The sequence below is a fragment of the Cinclus cinclus genome, chromosome 7 (genome assembly GCF_963662255.1).
Source record: "Cinclus cinclus chromosome 7, bCinCin1.1, whole genome shotgun sequence".
In the NCBI taxonomy this organism is placed as follows: domain Eukaryota; kingdom Metazoa; phylum Chordata; class Aves; order Passeriformes; family Cinclidae; genus Cinclus; species Cinclus cinclus.
In genome coordinates this window covers 13,579,143-13,592,628 of record NC_085052.1, presented here as the reverse complement: position 1 = coordinate 13,592,628, position 13,486 = coordinate 13,579,143, and the positions used below count along the sequence as shown (strand labels likewise).

Here is a 13,486-nt window from a genome sequence, read left to right as displayed (position 1 = left end):
AGGGATATGGACGAAACCATGTTTGTAAAACGGGGCTGATGCAGCAGAGGTTGAGAGCAGGGGCTTCAGCGTGTCTTCAGAGTAGGGGCAGGGGTTGGGTTGACATCTGTGGTGGGGGATGTCACCAGGCTATCCTTTCCCCTGACAGGGCTGAGGTCAGAGGGGCTACAGGATAGAGGTGCTGTGGCAAGAGATCATGGCTGGGCCGGTGAGGGCAGGGTGACCCTGGTGAGCCCATGGTATGGCACCCAGAGCTGAGGCATCAATACCTTTGCTCCTGACATGCTCCAAGCTCTGGTAGGCTCAGTAGGATGCCCTGGGGGGGAAGGGAGCATCCTGCACATGCACCCGAGAGCTGCTGGAGGGCCCCAAGGCAACACTTCGGGGTTGAGGTCTGACCAGGGAAGCCCAAGGGTACCTGTGAAGCCCCCAAACCTTCCCCACATCAGCTCTAGTGCTGTGAGAAACACTAGTTGCTTTTTTCCCCTCCTTTTTTTGTTGGGATGAAACTCTGCTGCTCTGCCCCAGTGCCAGTGCTGTGCCAGAGGGTTCCCACATGGCACTCGAGCCCAGCATGGGCCATACCAGGAAGAAAACCTGAAGCAGGGCTGCCCTGTGTCACCTTACCCTAAGGTCATGGAGTGCAGTGTTGCCTGCTTGTGCCAAGGGGAGTTAAGCAGTAACTAGGAGGTGGTGATGAGCAAGCCGTGGGTGCAGGAGGGGGCAGGAAGCCCACCATGCAAAGGTCATTCAGGTAGTACAGCTCACCCGGAGTCCCTGCTGGTCCCTGTCCAAAAGCCCGTGGTATCCCATGCAGGGACACAGGGCAGGGGCCAAAGACCATGCTGGGGGCTCCAGCTACTCTGGGGCAGGAGGGGGTGGTGGCAGGTCACAGCTGAGGGCTGGCATAGGGACAAGGTGGGCAGTGGAGCTGTGCTCCCGGCAACGGTGCTATGACAGGGCGAGCTGCTGGAGGGGCCAGCAGTGGGTCTGGCAGTGTGGGGTGAGTGCTGGTTCTCTTAGACAAGGAGGGAGCATCCCCAGGCAGTGGGCGTGCGGGCGGCAGGCTCTCCCATGCGGGACAGGGCAGGGGCCAGGGTCTCTGGGGGAGATGCAGGATGTCAGGGTGGGCTGGGGCCAGGAGCAGGGGCGTCCCCCGGGTGGAGGAGGAGTGCCAAGGTGCAGCGGGGAGGGGTGGGACAGAGGGCTCCCCCTCGGCAGAGGAGGGGGCCGGCGCGTCCGCACGCCCGGACAGACCCTGGCGAGCCGGGGCGGAAGGGGCGGCTCTGCCCGGCTCTGCCCGCACCTCCCGGGGCCGCCCGCACCGCGGGCTCGGTGAGGAGCCGTGCCGAGCTGGGGAACTCCGCCTGCCGGGACGTGACCCCCGGGGCACCTGCTCCGCCTCCACCGGGCGCGTCCGCCGCGCAACCGGGAGCGAACCCCGGCCCTTCCCCGCTCCTGCTCCCGGTTGCGGCTCCCGGAGCTCCAGCGGCGGGGCGGGGGATGGAACCACGCGGTGTGGGAAAGCTCTGCGGGGAGTGGGGATGGAGCCGAGCGGGTACCCAGCCTTGGAGGAAAAATGATGTCTGGGGGCCCTTGAGGATGTTCGCTGCTTAGGGGGAGCCGGGACGCGCGTGAAAAAAATGCCGGGTTTGCCTCAATGCCCCATTTCGGAAGGTTTATGTTGGAACTGCGAATAGCTCGACGCACCCCATCCCGAAAGGATGCAGATGGTGTGGGGCGGAGAGGGCGGGACGGTTGGTCTCGGGGTCACCCCGGGCCACCCAACTCCTGGGTTGGGGCAGGAGGACACCAGCACGGGCAGAGGGAAATTAGCGGTGGGCGAAGAGCGTGACTTTTCCCCGTGCCTGCGTCGGAACAGGTCGATGATGACCACTACCCCGGTTTAGAGAGGCGGCCCGAGGTGGCTGGGTGCCAAGAGCTGTAAGGGGCAGGGTGGGGCGATCCCGGCATCGCCGCCTGCACCGACAAACGGCTTAGCAGGTTAGCAGTCACCGCTGAAACTTAAACAAACCACAGAGCTGGGCGCTGGCACGGTGCGGCCGGACCCTGCCGCAGCTGTGGGTGCAGAGAGGTGTCAGAGGACAGGGTGAGTGCTCTGAATCCGCTTCATCCCCCACAGCCCCCCGGTCACTCGTGGGCACCTCCTGCCTGGCTTCCCAGCCCACTGCTCACGCGGCTCCCCATCCTTCTCGGTGCTCTCCCGCAGCTCTTTCCTTCCGGGCAGGAGCGGGCAGGTGCTTGTTTTTTTTTCTCTCTGCGTTTCCTGGTCGGAGGCAGGGCAGGCTGGGTGGTCCCGTGTCCAGACGATACCGACAGCTCCTTTCGGTGCCCAGGTGTCCACAGCAGCTGCTGCGATGGAGCTGGGGAACATCTCAAAGCCCACGTACGGCCCTGGCCCCGAGGCACCGAGGAGCAGCACGCCGGGGCTGGTGACAATGGCACACGGCTTCCTGCGGCTGGTGCAGCCCAACCCCCTGCCCATAGGTGGGTGCCTGGCGGTGGGGGGCTGGCAGTGGTGTGAGGGGCTGCTTGGGGTTGCAGGGTCCCCGTTAAACATGAGCCCTCCTGCAGTGGTGACTGTCTATCCAGCATTTAAACACTGGGGCACTGGATAAGGAAGGGGTATGGCTGGGGTAATAGGAAGTGGGATCCCAAAGACTGCCAGCTGTGTCCTACTCATGTCCCATAACAACTGTGGGGTTATCTTAGCTGGGCCCCAGGACAGGTGCTATGGTAGTGCCACCTTGCAGACTCCTGCCCCATCCTCCTTCAAGGTATTTTAATCCTAGGCCCTCAAAAATGCGCAAAACAAACCCTAGTCTGCCTGCAGGGTCTTTGCCTGTCTTGCAGTCCTCTGTGCTTGCTGGTCACCAAAAGCAGTGTATCCCAGTGCCAGTGGCAACACTGTGTGCTCTCCCTGGGCACTGCCCTGCTTGCCTGCACTTGCCCTTGCTCCTGCCACTGTCACAGCTCTGTCCTGAAGCAGCTGCAGGTTTGCACAGGTGATATCAAGACCCTGCAGCTGCTTGATATTCATGGGGCAAATGCTATCCACCTGGAGGGAAATGCCACTCTGGCTGTTGCCACTTGTGCTTCCTCCTTCACTGGCTTCAACCCTTGCTTACTATCAATGTGCTGGCAAAGGCTGGGTGGCACATATGGCTTTGTGGACCTGTGTCACATAGACACCAGGGTGGAATCAATGGCCTTATGTACCATCAGGGCTTGTAATTAGGGCGTGGGGCACAGACAGGGAGAGCCCTGGGAATGAGAGGCAGTGTGGCAGTGGGCCTTTGCCCAGTACTCATTCCTCGCTCGCTGTGCCCTTGGGTATCTGTGTAGGGCTGGGCTGCAGGAGGGCAGCCCCAGTGCAGTGTCCCTTATGCCCTGTATGGTGAGGAACCCCCTTGTTCTGTGGAGCCCTTAGAGCCTGGGGGCTGGCAGCACTTTTCCTGGGTACAAAAATGCTGCATTATGTGATTGCTGGAAAGGGCAGCTGCAGGAGAGAAAAATGCCATACTCGGATCTGGTCTGAGCTGCAGGTAATATCTCAGGCTGGGAGCACCTCTCTGGGGTGAGCAGGGTCTGGGGCCCTTTTGGAGAGTCCCACAGGCCCCAGCACCTGCTCACAGCCCTCTGTGCTTCTTGTCTCCCAGATCTGCTTAATTTGGGGCAATCCCAGAGCATGTTCAGCCAGGAGGATATCCAAGAGGTGAGCAGGCAGCTGGGGTGGGGACCCAGCAGCCCCAGACCACAGTGGACTGGAAGATGCTGGTGGGTGCTGCTCTGAGCCCCGTAGGCTGTGCAGCAGCAAGGGGACATGTTCTGCTCCTTGGGGGGACCCATTTTGTCTGTTTGGGTCCGGACAGGGTGTGCAGAGCTGAGGAGGCCACCAGTGTTATGCTGTCTCTCATTGTTCCTATCCCAGCTGCTGCTCTACGAACTGGGTTTCCTCGTCTGCGCGGCCATCGGAGTTCTCTTCATCATCCTGGTGCCGCTGGTGGGATGCTGCTTCTGCTGCTGCCGCTGCTGCGGGAACTGCGGGGGCCGCATGTACCAGAAGCAGGGCCGGCGGATGGGCTGTCGGCGCCGGGCGCTCTGGGCTTCTGTCCTGCTGGTCTCCGCTTTCCTCCTGTGAGTGCGCTGGCCGGGAGGCTCCGGATGGAACCCAGGGGTGGCTGGAAATGCCGGCGCTAGGCGGCCGTGCCAGGAAACTGCCATTGTTCACGAGTAGATCCCGGCACGGCGGGACAAAGGAGAGGAAGCAGCGGCGGTGGGAGGCTGGCCCCGGGGGGCTGCGCACTGGCACCATGCAGACCTTTCCCGACAGCTTCCCCACGGTGTACCGGGCTCCCCCGTGCCTCAGTTTCCTGCGTCCCTCCTCTCTGGTCCCTCAGTGCAGGGCACTTGCTGGGATGCTCTGGAAGCAGGGGTCACTGGTGTGCTCCAGACCCTGCAGGCTGGGGTTTGTGTGGGTGGGCTTGGAGGGTACTCGGGGGGGAGCACTGGGACTGAGCTACTCACATGCTGACCCTGCCACCCTTCCCTTGTAGGGCTGGGGGTGTCTGTGCCCTTATCAGCAATGCCCGCTTCTCCCAAGCTGTGAAGAGCACCTTCTCCAATGTGAACAACACTATGGATGACGTCCAGACATACGTGGCCTCCATCCCCCAGGCACGCATGGTCCCCCTGCCACGTTTTGCGGGCAAGGGGCCAGGCGGGAGGAGCAGCCCAAATAACCCCCTGGGGAAGGGCAACAGAGGGGCTGGCAGCAGAGAAAGGTCCCCACCTTCACTGACACCACATCTGTGTCCCTACAGCAAATTGATTTTATCATCAAGAAGAGCGATGTCCCGCTGAACTACACTGACCGCAGCCTCCAGGGTGAGGGTGTGCGACGGGAGGGGCTGGAGCATCCCCATGGCCCTCTGACAAGCTGCTCCAGGGTTGAGGGATCTTGGGCAGTGGGGGTGTTGTGTGGGGTTTACCTTTCTGCCCTGTGGGTGGTTGCTAACCCTGCAGGCGACTGGGTTGGGTTTTACAGGGATGTCTAAAGGGGCTGGATCCAAAGCCTCTTCCAAGCTCCAGCTCTGCTCCAGTTGCTGCTTTTTCCCATTCAGGCCCCTCTCTGGGAAGGGTGATGCGGGTGGTGGGAGGGTGGGGATATCCCCATTGCCCACCACTTGGGGGGTGGGTGAGGGAGGGATGCTGGTGGTGTCAGTGTTTTCACCAGCTTTCCTACAAGCCTCAGGACCTTGCAGGGATGCTGTCATTGGCACCACCTCTCCCATCTCTGCAGACATTGGGCCCAACCTGGGCGGTATGATCACCTCACACATCAGGAGCAGCACGGACAGCGCTCTGGGATCTCTACAGAGCCTCTTGCAAGGTACTGGCCCCATCCCTGGGAAGCTGGCAAGGGACTCAGGGGGATGCTGGAAACAAGAGATGGGGTAGGTGCAGGACAGATGTTTGTGCAGGACTCCCTTGGAGGTAGATCCCTTTGGCCTTCCAACCACACCCTGGGGCAAGTGCCATGACTTTGGGATGCCCCTACGTTGCCTTTTTTCATGGGTTCCCAAGGTTCAGCTGGGTTAGAACGAGTCCCTGCCACACTGGCAGGATGAGGCCCTGAGCTCCTCACTATCTCCCCAGGGATGGAGACGCTAAAGGACACCTTTGACAGCATCAACATCAGTCGCTCAGTCCTCGAGGACCTGCAGAGCAACTACAGCCAGCAGTTGGTCAGCCTGCGGAATGGGCTCAACCACTCCCTGCAGAACTGCGGCCCCCCCTGCAGCCAAGTGTCCCTGGCTGGGCTCACCTTCACCACCAACTTCAGCACGGTGAGGTGCAGGTGAGGGGCCCCAGCAGCCCCTGCCCCAGCCCCCACAGCTGCCCTCACCCCAGGCTCTTCCTCTCAGATCCCAAGTGTGGAGCAGCAGCTGAAGGCACTGAGCGAGGTCTCTGACTCAAACATAAGGAATGATTTAAAGGAGGTAAGAGGTGTCCCCTTCACCCATGCACAAAGCTGGGTGCTCCTGCAACTGCTGGGGCTGAGCTGACAGGGAGTGGGTTGGGAAGAGTTCTGTCAGGAGTTCAGTGTGTAACACGGAGGGAAGGGCTGGCCAAAGGTCTGCTCGCTGTCCCAACCATGCCAGCACACTGGTAGGGTGGACTGGGTGCTTTGGGGAGCCTGCCTGTCCTATGCTCTAGGATCTGGGGAGAAGGGGATGTGCTGCTCAGCCTTGGATTATAGGCAGGGATGTGTGTTTCATGCTGTGCTCCCCTGGATGCAGGTTAACAGAACACTGGACACGATCCCTGTGAAGGTGCAAGAGCAGTCACAGGAAGTGGTGGCAAGTAAGCAGGGCTTTGTGTGCTGACTTCTCCCTCTTCTACGGTTCCCTTCTGAAGCCACTCTTTCCTGGAGGCCTTCCCTGCGGCCCTGGCTGTCCCCAGGTGCCATCATGCCAACGACATCCTTGGCGATGACTGCCCCTTTGCTATCCTTTCTGAGTCCCCAATGCCCTGCAGGACCTGGGCAGCAGCTCACTATGTCAGCATGTCCCCTTCCTTGCAGAGAGCCAGGATCAGCTGGGCCTCATCAGGCAGGAGATCAGAAGCTTGCAGGATAAGTTGCCACTCCTGAATGTGGAGGAGAAAGTTGGGGTCTTGGTGAACAATGCCACATCAGCATTGGAGCAGTACAGGGAGCCGATCATTGCCTATGATGGGCTCAGGTGGGATCCAGCTCCATTGTCTGAAGAGTTTTAGACTGCTGCTTGTCCACCTGTTGGAGGTGGAGGCTTGCTGGGTGGTGGGTAGTCAGAGCTGTGCCTTGCAGACACATATGCCCCTTCCCTGCTGTGGCGTCTGGGACCTTTTTTTCCTCCCCACAAAGGCAGCCAGTGAGCTGCAGGATGCTGCTCAGGGTCCCAGGATCTGCTGCCTGACTCCTGCCCTTTTGTCTTGCCCCAGGATGATCGTGTGTGTCCTCCTGTGCTGCCTGGTGCTGCTGGTGGTCTTCTGCAACATTTTTGGGCTGCTGCTGGGGCCCCTGGGGCTGAAGGAAGGCGTGCTGCCCACACAGCGCAGCAGCCTCTCCGATGCTGGCGGGAACTTCTTCATGGCGTGAGGCTCAATTGGCTCCCAAGGACATGGGTGGGAATGGTGGGATGGGTGGGCAGGGGTGGCTTGGGAATGCTCCAGCTCCTAAATCATCATATTACTGCAGCTTAATGGCCTGCCCCATGGTGACTCCCCGTGCAGATGGTAAATTGAAGGTCAGACCTGGTGCTGGTGAGAGGATCCAGGGGAGCCTGTTTGCCCCGTGCTGGAGAGGGCTGTCAGGGCATGTGTGGGTCCTGCAGCTCTGCAGGGGAAGGCTGGCTTGGAAAACTGTGGGAAGCTATTCTGGAATCCAAGCTGCAGGGTAGAGCCCAGTCATGCTCTGGGGTTTGAAGGCAGAACAGAGATGAGCTTGTGGGAAGGGTGGTGTTCCCACAACTGTGGGGATGAGGGGTGTGCAGCCCCTGGGCTCTGTGAGCTGGGGGCAATGCCAGCATCAGTGCTGGGCCACAGGGCTGCTGGTGCTGATGGCATTTCTGTCCTGGCAGAGGGGTTGGATTCAGTTTCATCTTCTCCTGGCTGCTCATGCTGCTGGTGATGATCATCTTTGTGCTGGAGGGGAACATTTACATGCTCTTCTGTGAGTCCTGGAACAACCAGCAGCTCTTACAGGTAATTTTGCTGTGGGGAAAGGGCCTTGCCTGGAGATGCTGCTTCTAAATGAGGGCTGCTGGTGGAGCAGAAGCAGCACTAGCCATTTAGGATGCTCTTCCAGGGTGTCCTGCCCTGCACTAGGTCTAGTTTCTTCATCTCTTTCCTTGCTCTTAGCTCCTGGACACCTCTGGCATGATCTCTAACTTCAATCTCTCAGAGGTGCTGGGCCTGAAGGATGGCACAGCAAACTTCTCAGAGATATACAGGTGAGTCCCAGCCCTGACAGTGTGTCTTTGGTGGGGGTAGAGCTGCTCAATTCCCTTAGATGCTCTTGAGGAGCAGGGCAGCTTGCCCTACCTTCCCAGGCTGTGGGTAGGCACTGATCCCAGTGCAAGGTGCAACTACCTTCACAGGTGAGTACATGCTCCTGGGAGGGAGTGGCCCTTGCCTGCCCTGTTTTCAACCCCATGACCCCATCCTGCAGGCAGTGCCAGCAAGATGCTTCCCTGTGGAAAACTCTGCACTTGGACCAGAGCGTGTCTCTGGATGAGCTCTTGAATATTAGCCAGGTGAGCATGGGGTTTCCAGGGTCTTGAGGGCAGGGATCCAGACGAAGGGTTGAGGGGACAGTGCTGGGCCAGCACATGTCCCATCACAACCCCCTTTGCTCTGGCAGTACACAGGAGACATCTCCACAGCTTTTGATCAGATGAACATCACCCTAAACCCCATTTCCCTGCTCAGCCAGGACCAGAAAGACCTGCTGCTGACTGCCAGTCGGGCTGGACAGCCCCCCAACTTCACCCTCACCCTGGACCAGGTGTGCTGGATGGAGTCTGGTCTTGGGATTGGGGGGGGGGTGGGGGGGGGGGGCGCGTTGGATGTGGGTTAAGGAGATCTACAGCTCTCTCCTTTTTGCTGCTGTGGGAGTCCTCTGCCATCTATGTAACCCGTTAGGATAGCAAGGCACATCCTCTGTCCAGAAGGCCTTGGCTCCACTCTGCCTCACAAAGAAGGGGTATAGCTCCGCTTGTGAACTCCATTCCTCATTCTCATGGCTCTGTCTCTGCCTTTTCCAGCTGGATCAGAATATAACCCAGGGAAGCCTCATGAATCTGGCTGCAGAGTTGGAACAGCTGGCAGAAGAAGTGGTGAGAGACCATGACAGCCCAGGGCCACCCTGTCCCCAAAGCCATGGGTTGCAGGGCTCCTCTGTGCCTGCCTAGGCATTGAGGGAAGGTGTTCTACTCTCGCCCAGCTCTTTTCCCCAGCCTGGCCCATCAGCTGGCTGTGGTGAAGCACAGAGCTGGGCACTGCTGACTGTGGCTCTTCCAGGACACAGACGTGAAGAGGGACCTGGAAGATAAAGCTCTTAAACTGAGGGAGCTGGAAAAGGAGATGCAGGCAAACTTCTCTGGGCCACTGGTGAGCAATGCTGGGGAATGTCCTGGAGATGTGCTGGGTTGGGCTTCCCTAGAGCTCAGTGCCTGCTGGCAGGGTCTTGTCTGAGCTGTGGGGTCTGCATCTCTGACCCCCCCTTCTCTCTGTCTCCAGCAAAGTCTGAAGGAGAACATCCACTCAGTGCAGAGTGGTGCTGCCCAGCTAGAGGTGAGCTGCAAAAGGGAGTGCATGCTAGTCCTGGGCACCCTGTAAAGCACCCTCAAGGTCCTGCAGTAGAGGTGGTGAGGCTAACCTGCAGTCTGGGGGGCTGCTGTGGGACTCTTCATGTGCTGCAGGGAACTGTTCATGGGGTAGAGAGAGGGAGGAAGGCTGTGGACCCTGCCAGGCGCAGGCTCCCTCCACCTGAGGTACTTGGCACTACCAGCATGTGACTGCTGGGAACACCACAGCTCTGAGAGGCTGTGCCCCAGGGATTGCTGCTGTGCAGGGTTGGTGGAGTGCAGAGATCCCATTTAGATCACTCTGCTGAGAGATTTTTTCACCTCAGGGACAGACAACAGCTGCGCTGGACAAAGCCAGCGAAACCCAGGAGTTCCTGGAGAGGGAGATGCCAAACATCATCAAGAATGTGAGTTTGCCCTGCCCTGCTGCCAAGTCACACGGACCAGACCCCCTTACCATGACCTTCCTCTATACAGGGAAGCCAAACCTTGTTTGGCTGCTCATCCTGCTTGCCTTCCCTGGGTGTCTCCTGCACCCCTGAGTGCCCCCTTCCCTTATGTCATCCCTGGCAAGGGACTGGGGTGGGATGAAGCATTCAGCCCTATTGCTGCTGGGCTGAGGTGGTCTGAGAGCCCTGATCCTGACATGGAGGTGACACAGGGCATGGAGGGGGCTGGTGGCACAACATCTCCACTCTGTGCTTGCCCCCCCCCAGGAGACATGGGCCTTCCTGGAGCAGCTGTTGGATTTCTTTGAGACCTACATTTCATGGGCCACGAGCAGTGTAAGCTGGGCCTTCCTCAGTGGGGTGAAGAGAAGGGGAGAATGAGCTGCAGGGCTTGGTGAATGCTGACATATGCTGTCCCCACCATGTCCCCAGGTGACAGAAGAATGGGCACGTTGCAAGCCCATAGCTCAGTCCTTGGATAATATGGAGGCCATTGGCTGTGAATTTATCATGGACTCTGTGGTGAGTGGGGCAGTGGTGTGCAGAGTGATGTGTGTGGGGTGGCAGTGAAGTCCTCTTGTCCTTCTCATGCACAGGATAAGGGATGCACAGGAAGCAGTGCTCACCTTCTGCAGGGGAAAGGCCAGGCACTGAGAAGGAGTGGGTGGTCACTGGGAAGCACTGGGAGCAAAAGAGAAGCTCCCAGTTGCTCTCTGTACCTAATGGCTCTTCCTTCACCCTATGCAGAATGCCTTCTGGTTCAGCCTGGGATGGTGCACCTTGTTCCTGCTGCCCAGCATCATCCTAGGTGTCAGACTTGCCAAGTTTTACCGCCGCATGGATATTGCTGATGTGTACAGGTGATGAGCAGCCCCACCCCCTGTGACTACACTGGGTCTGGGGTCCCCCTGCCACCTGTCCCTTCATGTCCTGTGGTAGCCTGTGGAGCTCAATCCAAAGTAATGTGAGCCAGGGAGAACCTGAGAGGTGGCTTGGGGGCCCTCAGCCTCTGAGGATGGGGATGTTCTGGAGCTTTTCTCTGCCTGCTCTGAACGTCTTGTTTGGACAGAAAAAGGTGCATACCGTTTGGAGGAAGGAGCCTGGCAGGGCTGCAGCCTCAGCCTGGCTCAAGTCCACCACCTGTCTTGCTCTGTTTTGCACCATTTTTGTGCTGGAGCACTGGCATGGGAGCACAGCTGGATCCTGTGCAGAATGCAATGTGCTGTGTGGTTGGTGGCATTGCCATGAGGGTGCAGTGCTTGCTCACACGCCTGTGGCCACCCGTGTGCTGGGGCTGTCCCCAGCCCCCTGGGACACTGCCCAGCAGCTCCACCACCAGCACAGACTGACCCCTGAGGGTAGGGAGCAGTTTCTAGTTGGATTTCCAACTCCTGAGGGTACCCTGTGGCCCTGTGGTGCAGCTGCTGTGCTGGGGGTTCCCCAGCTCCTCTGGGCTGAGCCACCCCTCTGAGCTGGCTGGAGACATGGGCTCAGCTGCCCAGGAACCTCAGGGAGCTGCAGTTGATGCACAGAGAGCTGGGTGTTTCTGAGCGTGGGGCCCTGCTCTGCCTGCCTGCTGGGGGAAGGAGCACTGATGCTCTGGGGGTCTGTAAGAGCCTGTGCTACCTGTTCAGATCAGGCAGCCAGGATGGAGGGGACCACAGCACCCTGAAGCCCATGTGCTCTCCTTTGTGACCCATGGGAGACCTTGTCCCACCATGAGATGCTGGGCTGCCCCATAAGGCATCTTCTTGCCCCACTAACACTGTCCCATTTTTTTTTCTCCCCTCTAGGAATGAAGAATTTGAGATGTAAGCTACCTATACTGCCAGGTCCCTGTGTCGGGTGGGGGGCAGCCCCTGTAGTACAGGGGGACAGGGGGTGGGGGGGGTCCAGGGTGAGTGCAGAGCAAGGAGTGTGCTATTACCAGGAGACGGCTGTGAAGTTGGGACTTTCATAGTGCATGCAGTTGTGGTGTCCCCTATCATCTTCCCACACTCCTAAGTCTGGAGGTGCTGCTGGTCCCAGTCTCCCAAGCTGGTGGGCTTGGGGAAGCTGTCTACATACCCTGTTTCCTGTGGGGCTGGGTGATGGGAGTGGGGTGATATTTGACCATCCCAGTGCATCCTAAGATGTCCCTTGCTCCCCTCTGTGGATGGGAGTGACATATGTGACCTTGGTTTTGCAGGCCACCAACATTCAATGCCTACAAAATACCCAGGCCTTCCACAAGGCATTAGACCCTGTCACCCACAGATGGATGAGGAGATGAACAGACCCCCTCACTTGAAAAATGTGATTATTTATTTTTGCAGGAGCCTGCCTCTTTGCAAGACTGTAATTTTTTTTGGGTCAAACAATAAATGGTGTGTCTGTGTGCACTGTGGGATGTGACTGTTTTCCTCAGGTTCTAGCAGTGATGGACGTGCACAGGCCTAGGGGCTGGAGGGATCCCCACTGCTGGCACAAGCTGAGGCTGTGCCTGGGATCAGAGGGCTCTTTCTGGTGCTTTCAAGTGTGCTTTGCCCAGAGCCAGCTTATGGATTGACACCGGGTCACTGCTCAGCATCACCAGCACTGGCTGATATTCCCTTTATTGGGAAGCCATTTGCACCTCTGACTGGGTGAGTGCCAGGTCCCTCCCTGGGACAAGCCACACAAAGAGCCTCCTGTCCATGAAGTGCCACCCCAAGCTGTCCCCAGCACAGGAGCACTTCCCTCTGGCACCCCTTGTATGTATCAGCTGTGGATTTTCAGTGAGTTTATGGGGTGTCTGCAGCCTACACGTCCTTCCCTCTGCAAGATTTGGTGGCATGGGTACTCTCTGTGCCTACCTCTGCACACCCCATGTTCTGCACAGAAAGAGCTGCATGCACAGATAAACCAAGGGTGACTTGGTCCAGAGCCTTGGGGCAAGTTCAGGTACTGCTTTGTGCTGCTCCTTGGTGCAAGTGCAAGGCCCATCCCGAAAGCCATGCCAGACACTGGGGATGTACGTGAGCAGCTTGACTCATTTCCTTTGTTGCCAAGTCCAAGTGACAGGGCCAGGCCAGCCAGCTCTCCCTCCACTACATGCATCTCTTTTTATTGCTTTTTCTACTTGGCTGCAGATCTAATTGTTACTTTTTCCTTTGGGCTTTATCTGAAGCTGCACCAGCCTTACCTCCTGCTGTCTCCTCCCAGCCGAGTCTGACTGCACAGAGCCCTTCACTTGCCTATCAGTCAGCTGAATCTGTCCTTCAGATTGGTTTGGCCCCTGCTTCCCCCAGGGATGCCCACCCTTTCTGGTTCTTGGAGTGAGACAGGCAGCAACCCCTTGGAAAGCATTCAGCTCAGTTTTGTGTGTTCTCCTTTGCCCTGGACCCTCAGCCTCCAGAATTCTGATTCCTTCCTGTTTGTCTAAGGCCCATACATGGAGACTTCTGCCCCCAAGCCTCCGGCTGTCCCTACTACATCATGTTCCCTGCTTCCTCTTCCCTTGCTTTGCCTCGGGGGTGCCAGCTCACACAGGACTGGTGTTGGCTTCAGTTTCCGCTTGCTGGCTTTGTGGGCGTTGCTTCTTCCTTGCTGTGCTTTCTCTGCACAGCCAGTGCTGGAAGGCAGGGAGCTTGATTCTCATTCACTATATCACTGCGGCCAACTGCACCCAAACCCAGCCCTGGCAAT

The 13,486-nt window shown here is 58.4% G+C and overlaps 1 protein-coding gene across 1 annotated transcript; it reads left to right on the top strand.

The window, feature by feature from the left end:
* Positions 1–1,118: 1,118 nt before the first annotated feature.
* LOC134046023 (prominin-1-A-like) lies at positions 1,119–12,197 on the top strand. The gene is given in 27 exon segments (XM_062496233.1): positions 1,119–1,175; positions 1,178–1,244; positions 1,247–1,411; positions 2,302–2,508; positions 3,681–3,736; positions 3,953–4,158; positions 4,578–4,698; positions 4,845–4,908; positions 5,324–5,413; positions 5,680–5,870; positions 5,949–6,023; positions 6,324–6,387; positions 6,608–6,767; positions 7,006–7,158; positions 7,644–7,767; positions 7,924–8,015; positions 8,234–8,318; positions 8,426–8,569; positions 8,829–8,900; positions 9,085–9,174; positions 9,304–9,357; positions 9,698–9,778; positions 10,088–10,156; positions 10,253–10,342; positions 10,568–10,680; positions 11,614–11,631; positions 12,009–12,197. Coding segments are annotated over 27 exon segments (2,760 nt in total). The 3' UTR covers positions 12,061–12,197.
* The last annotated feature ends 1,289 nt before the right edge of the window (positions 12,198–13,486 follow it).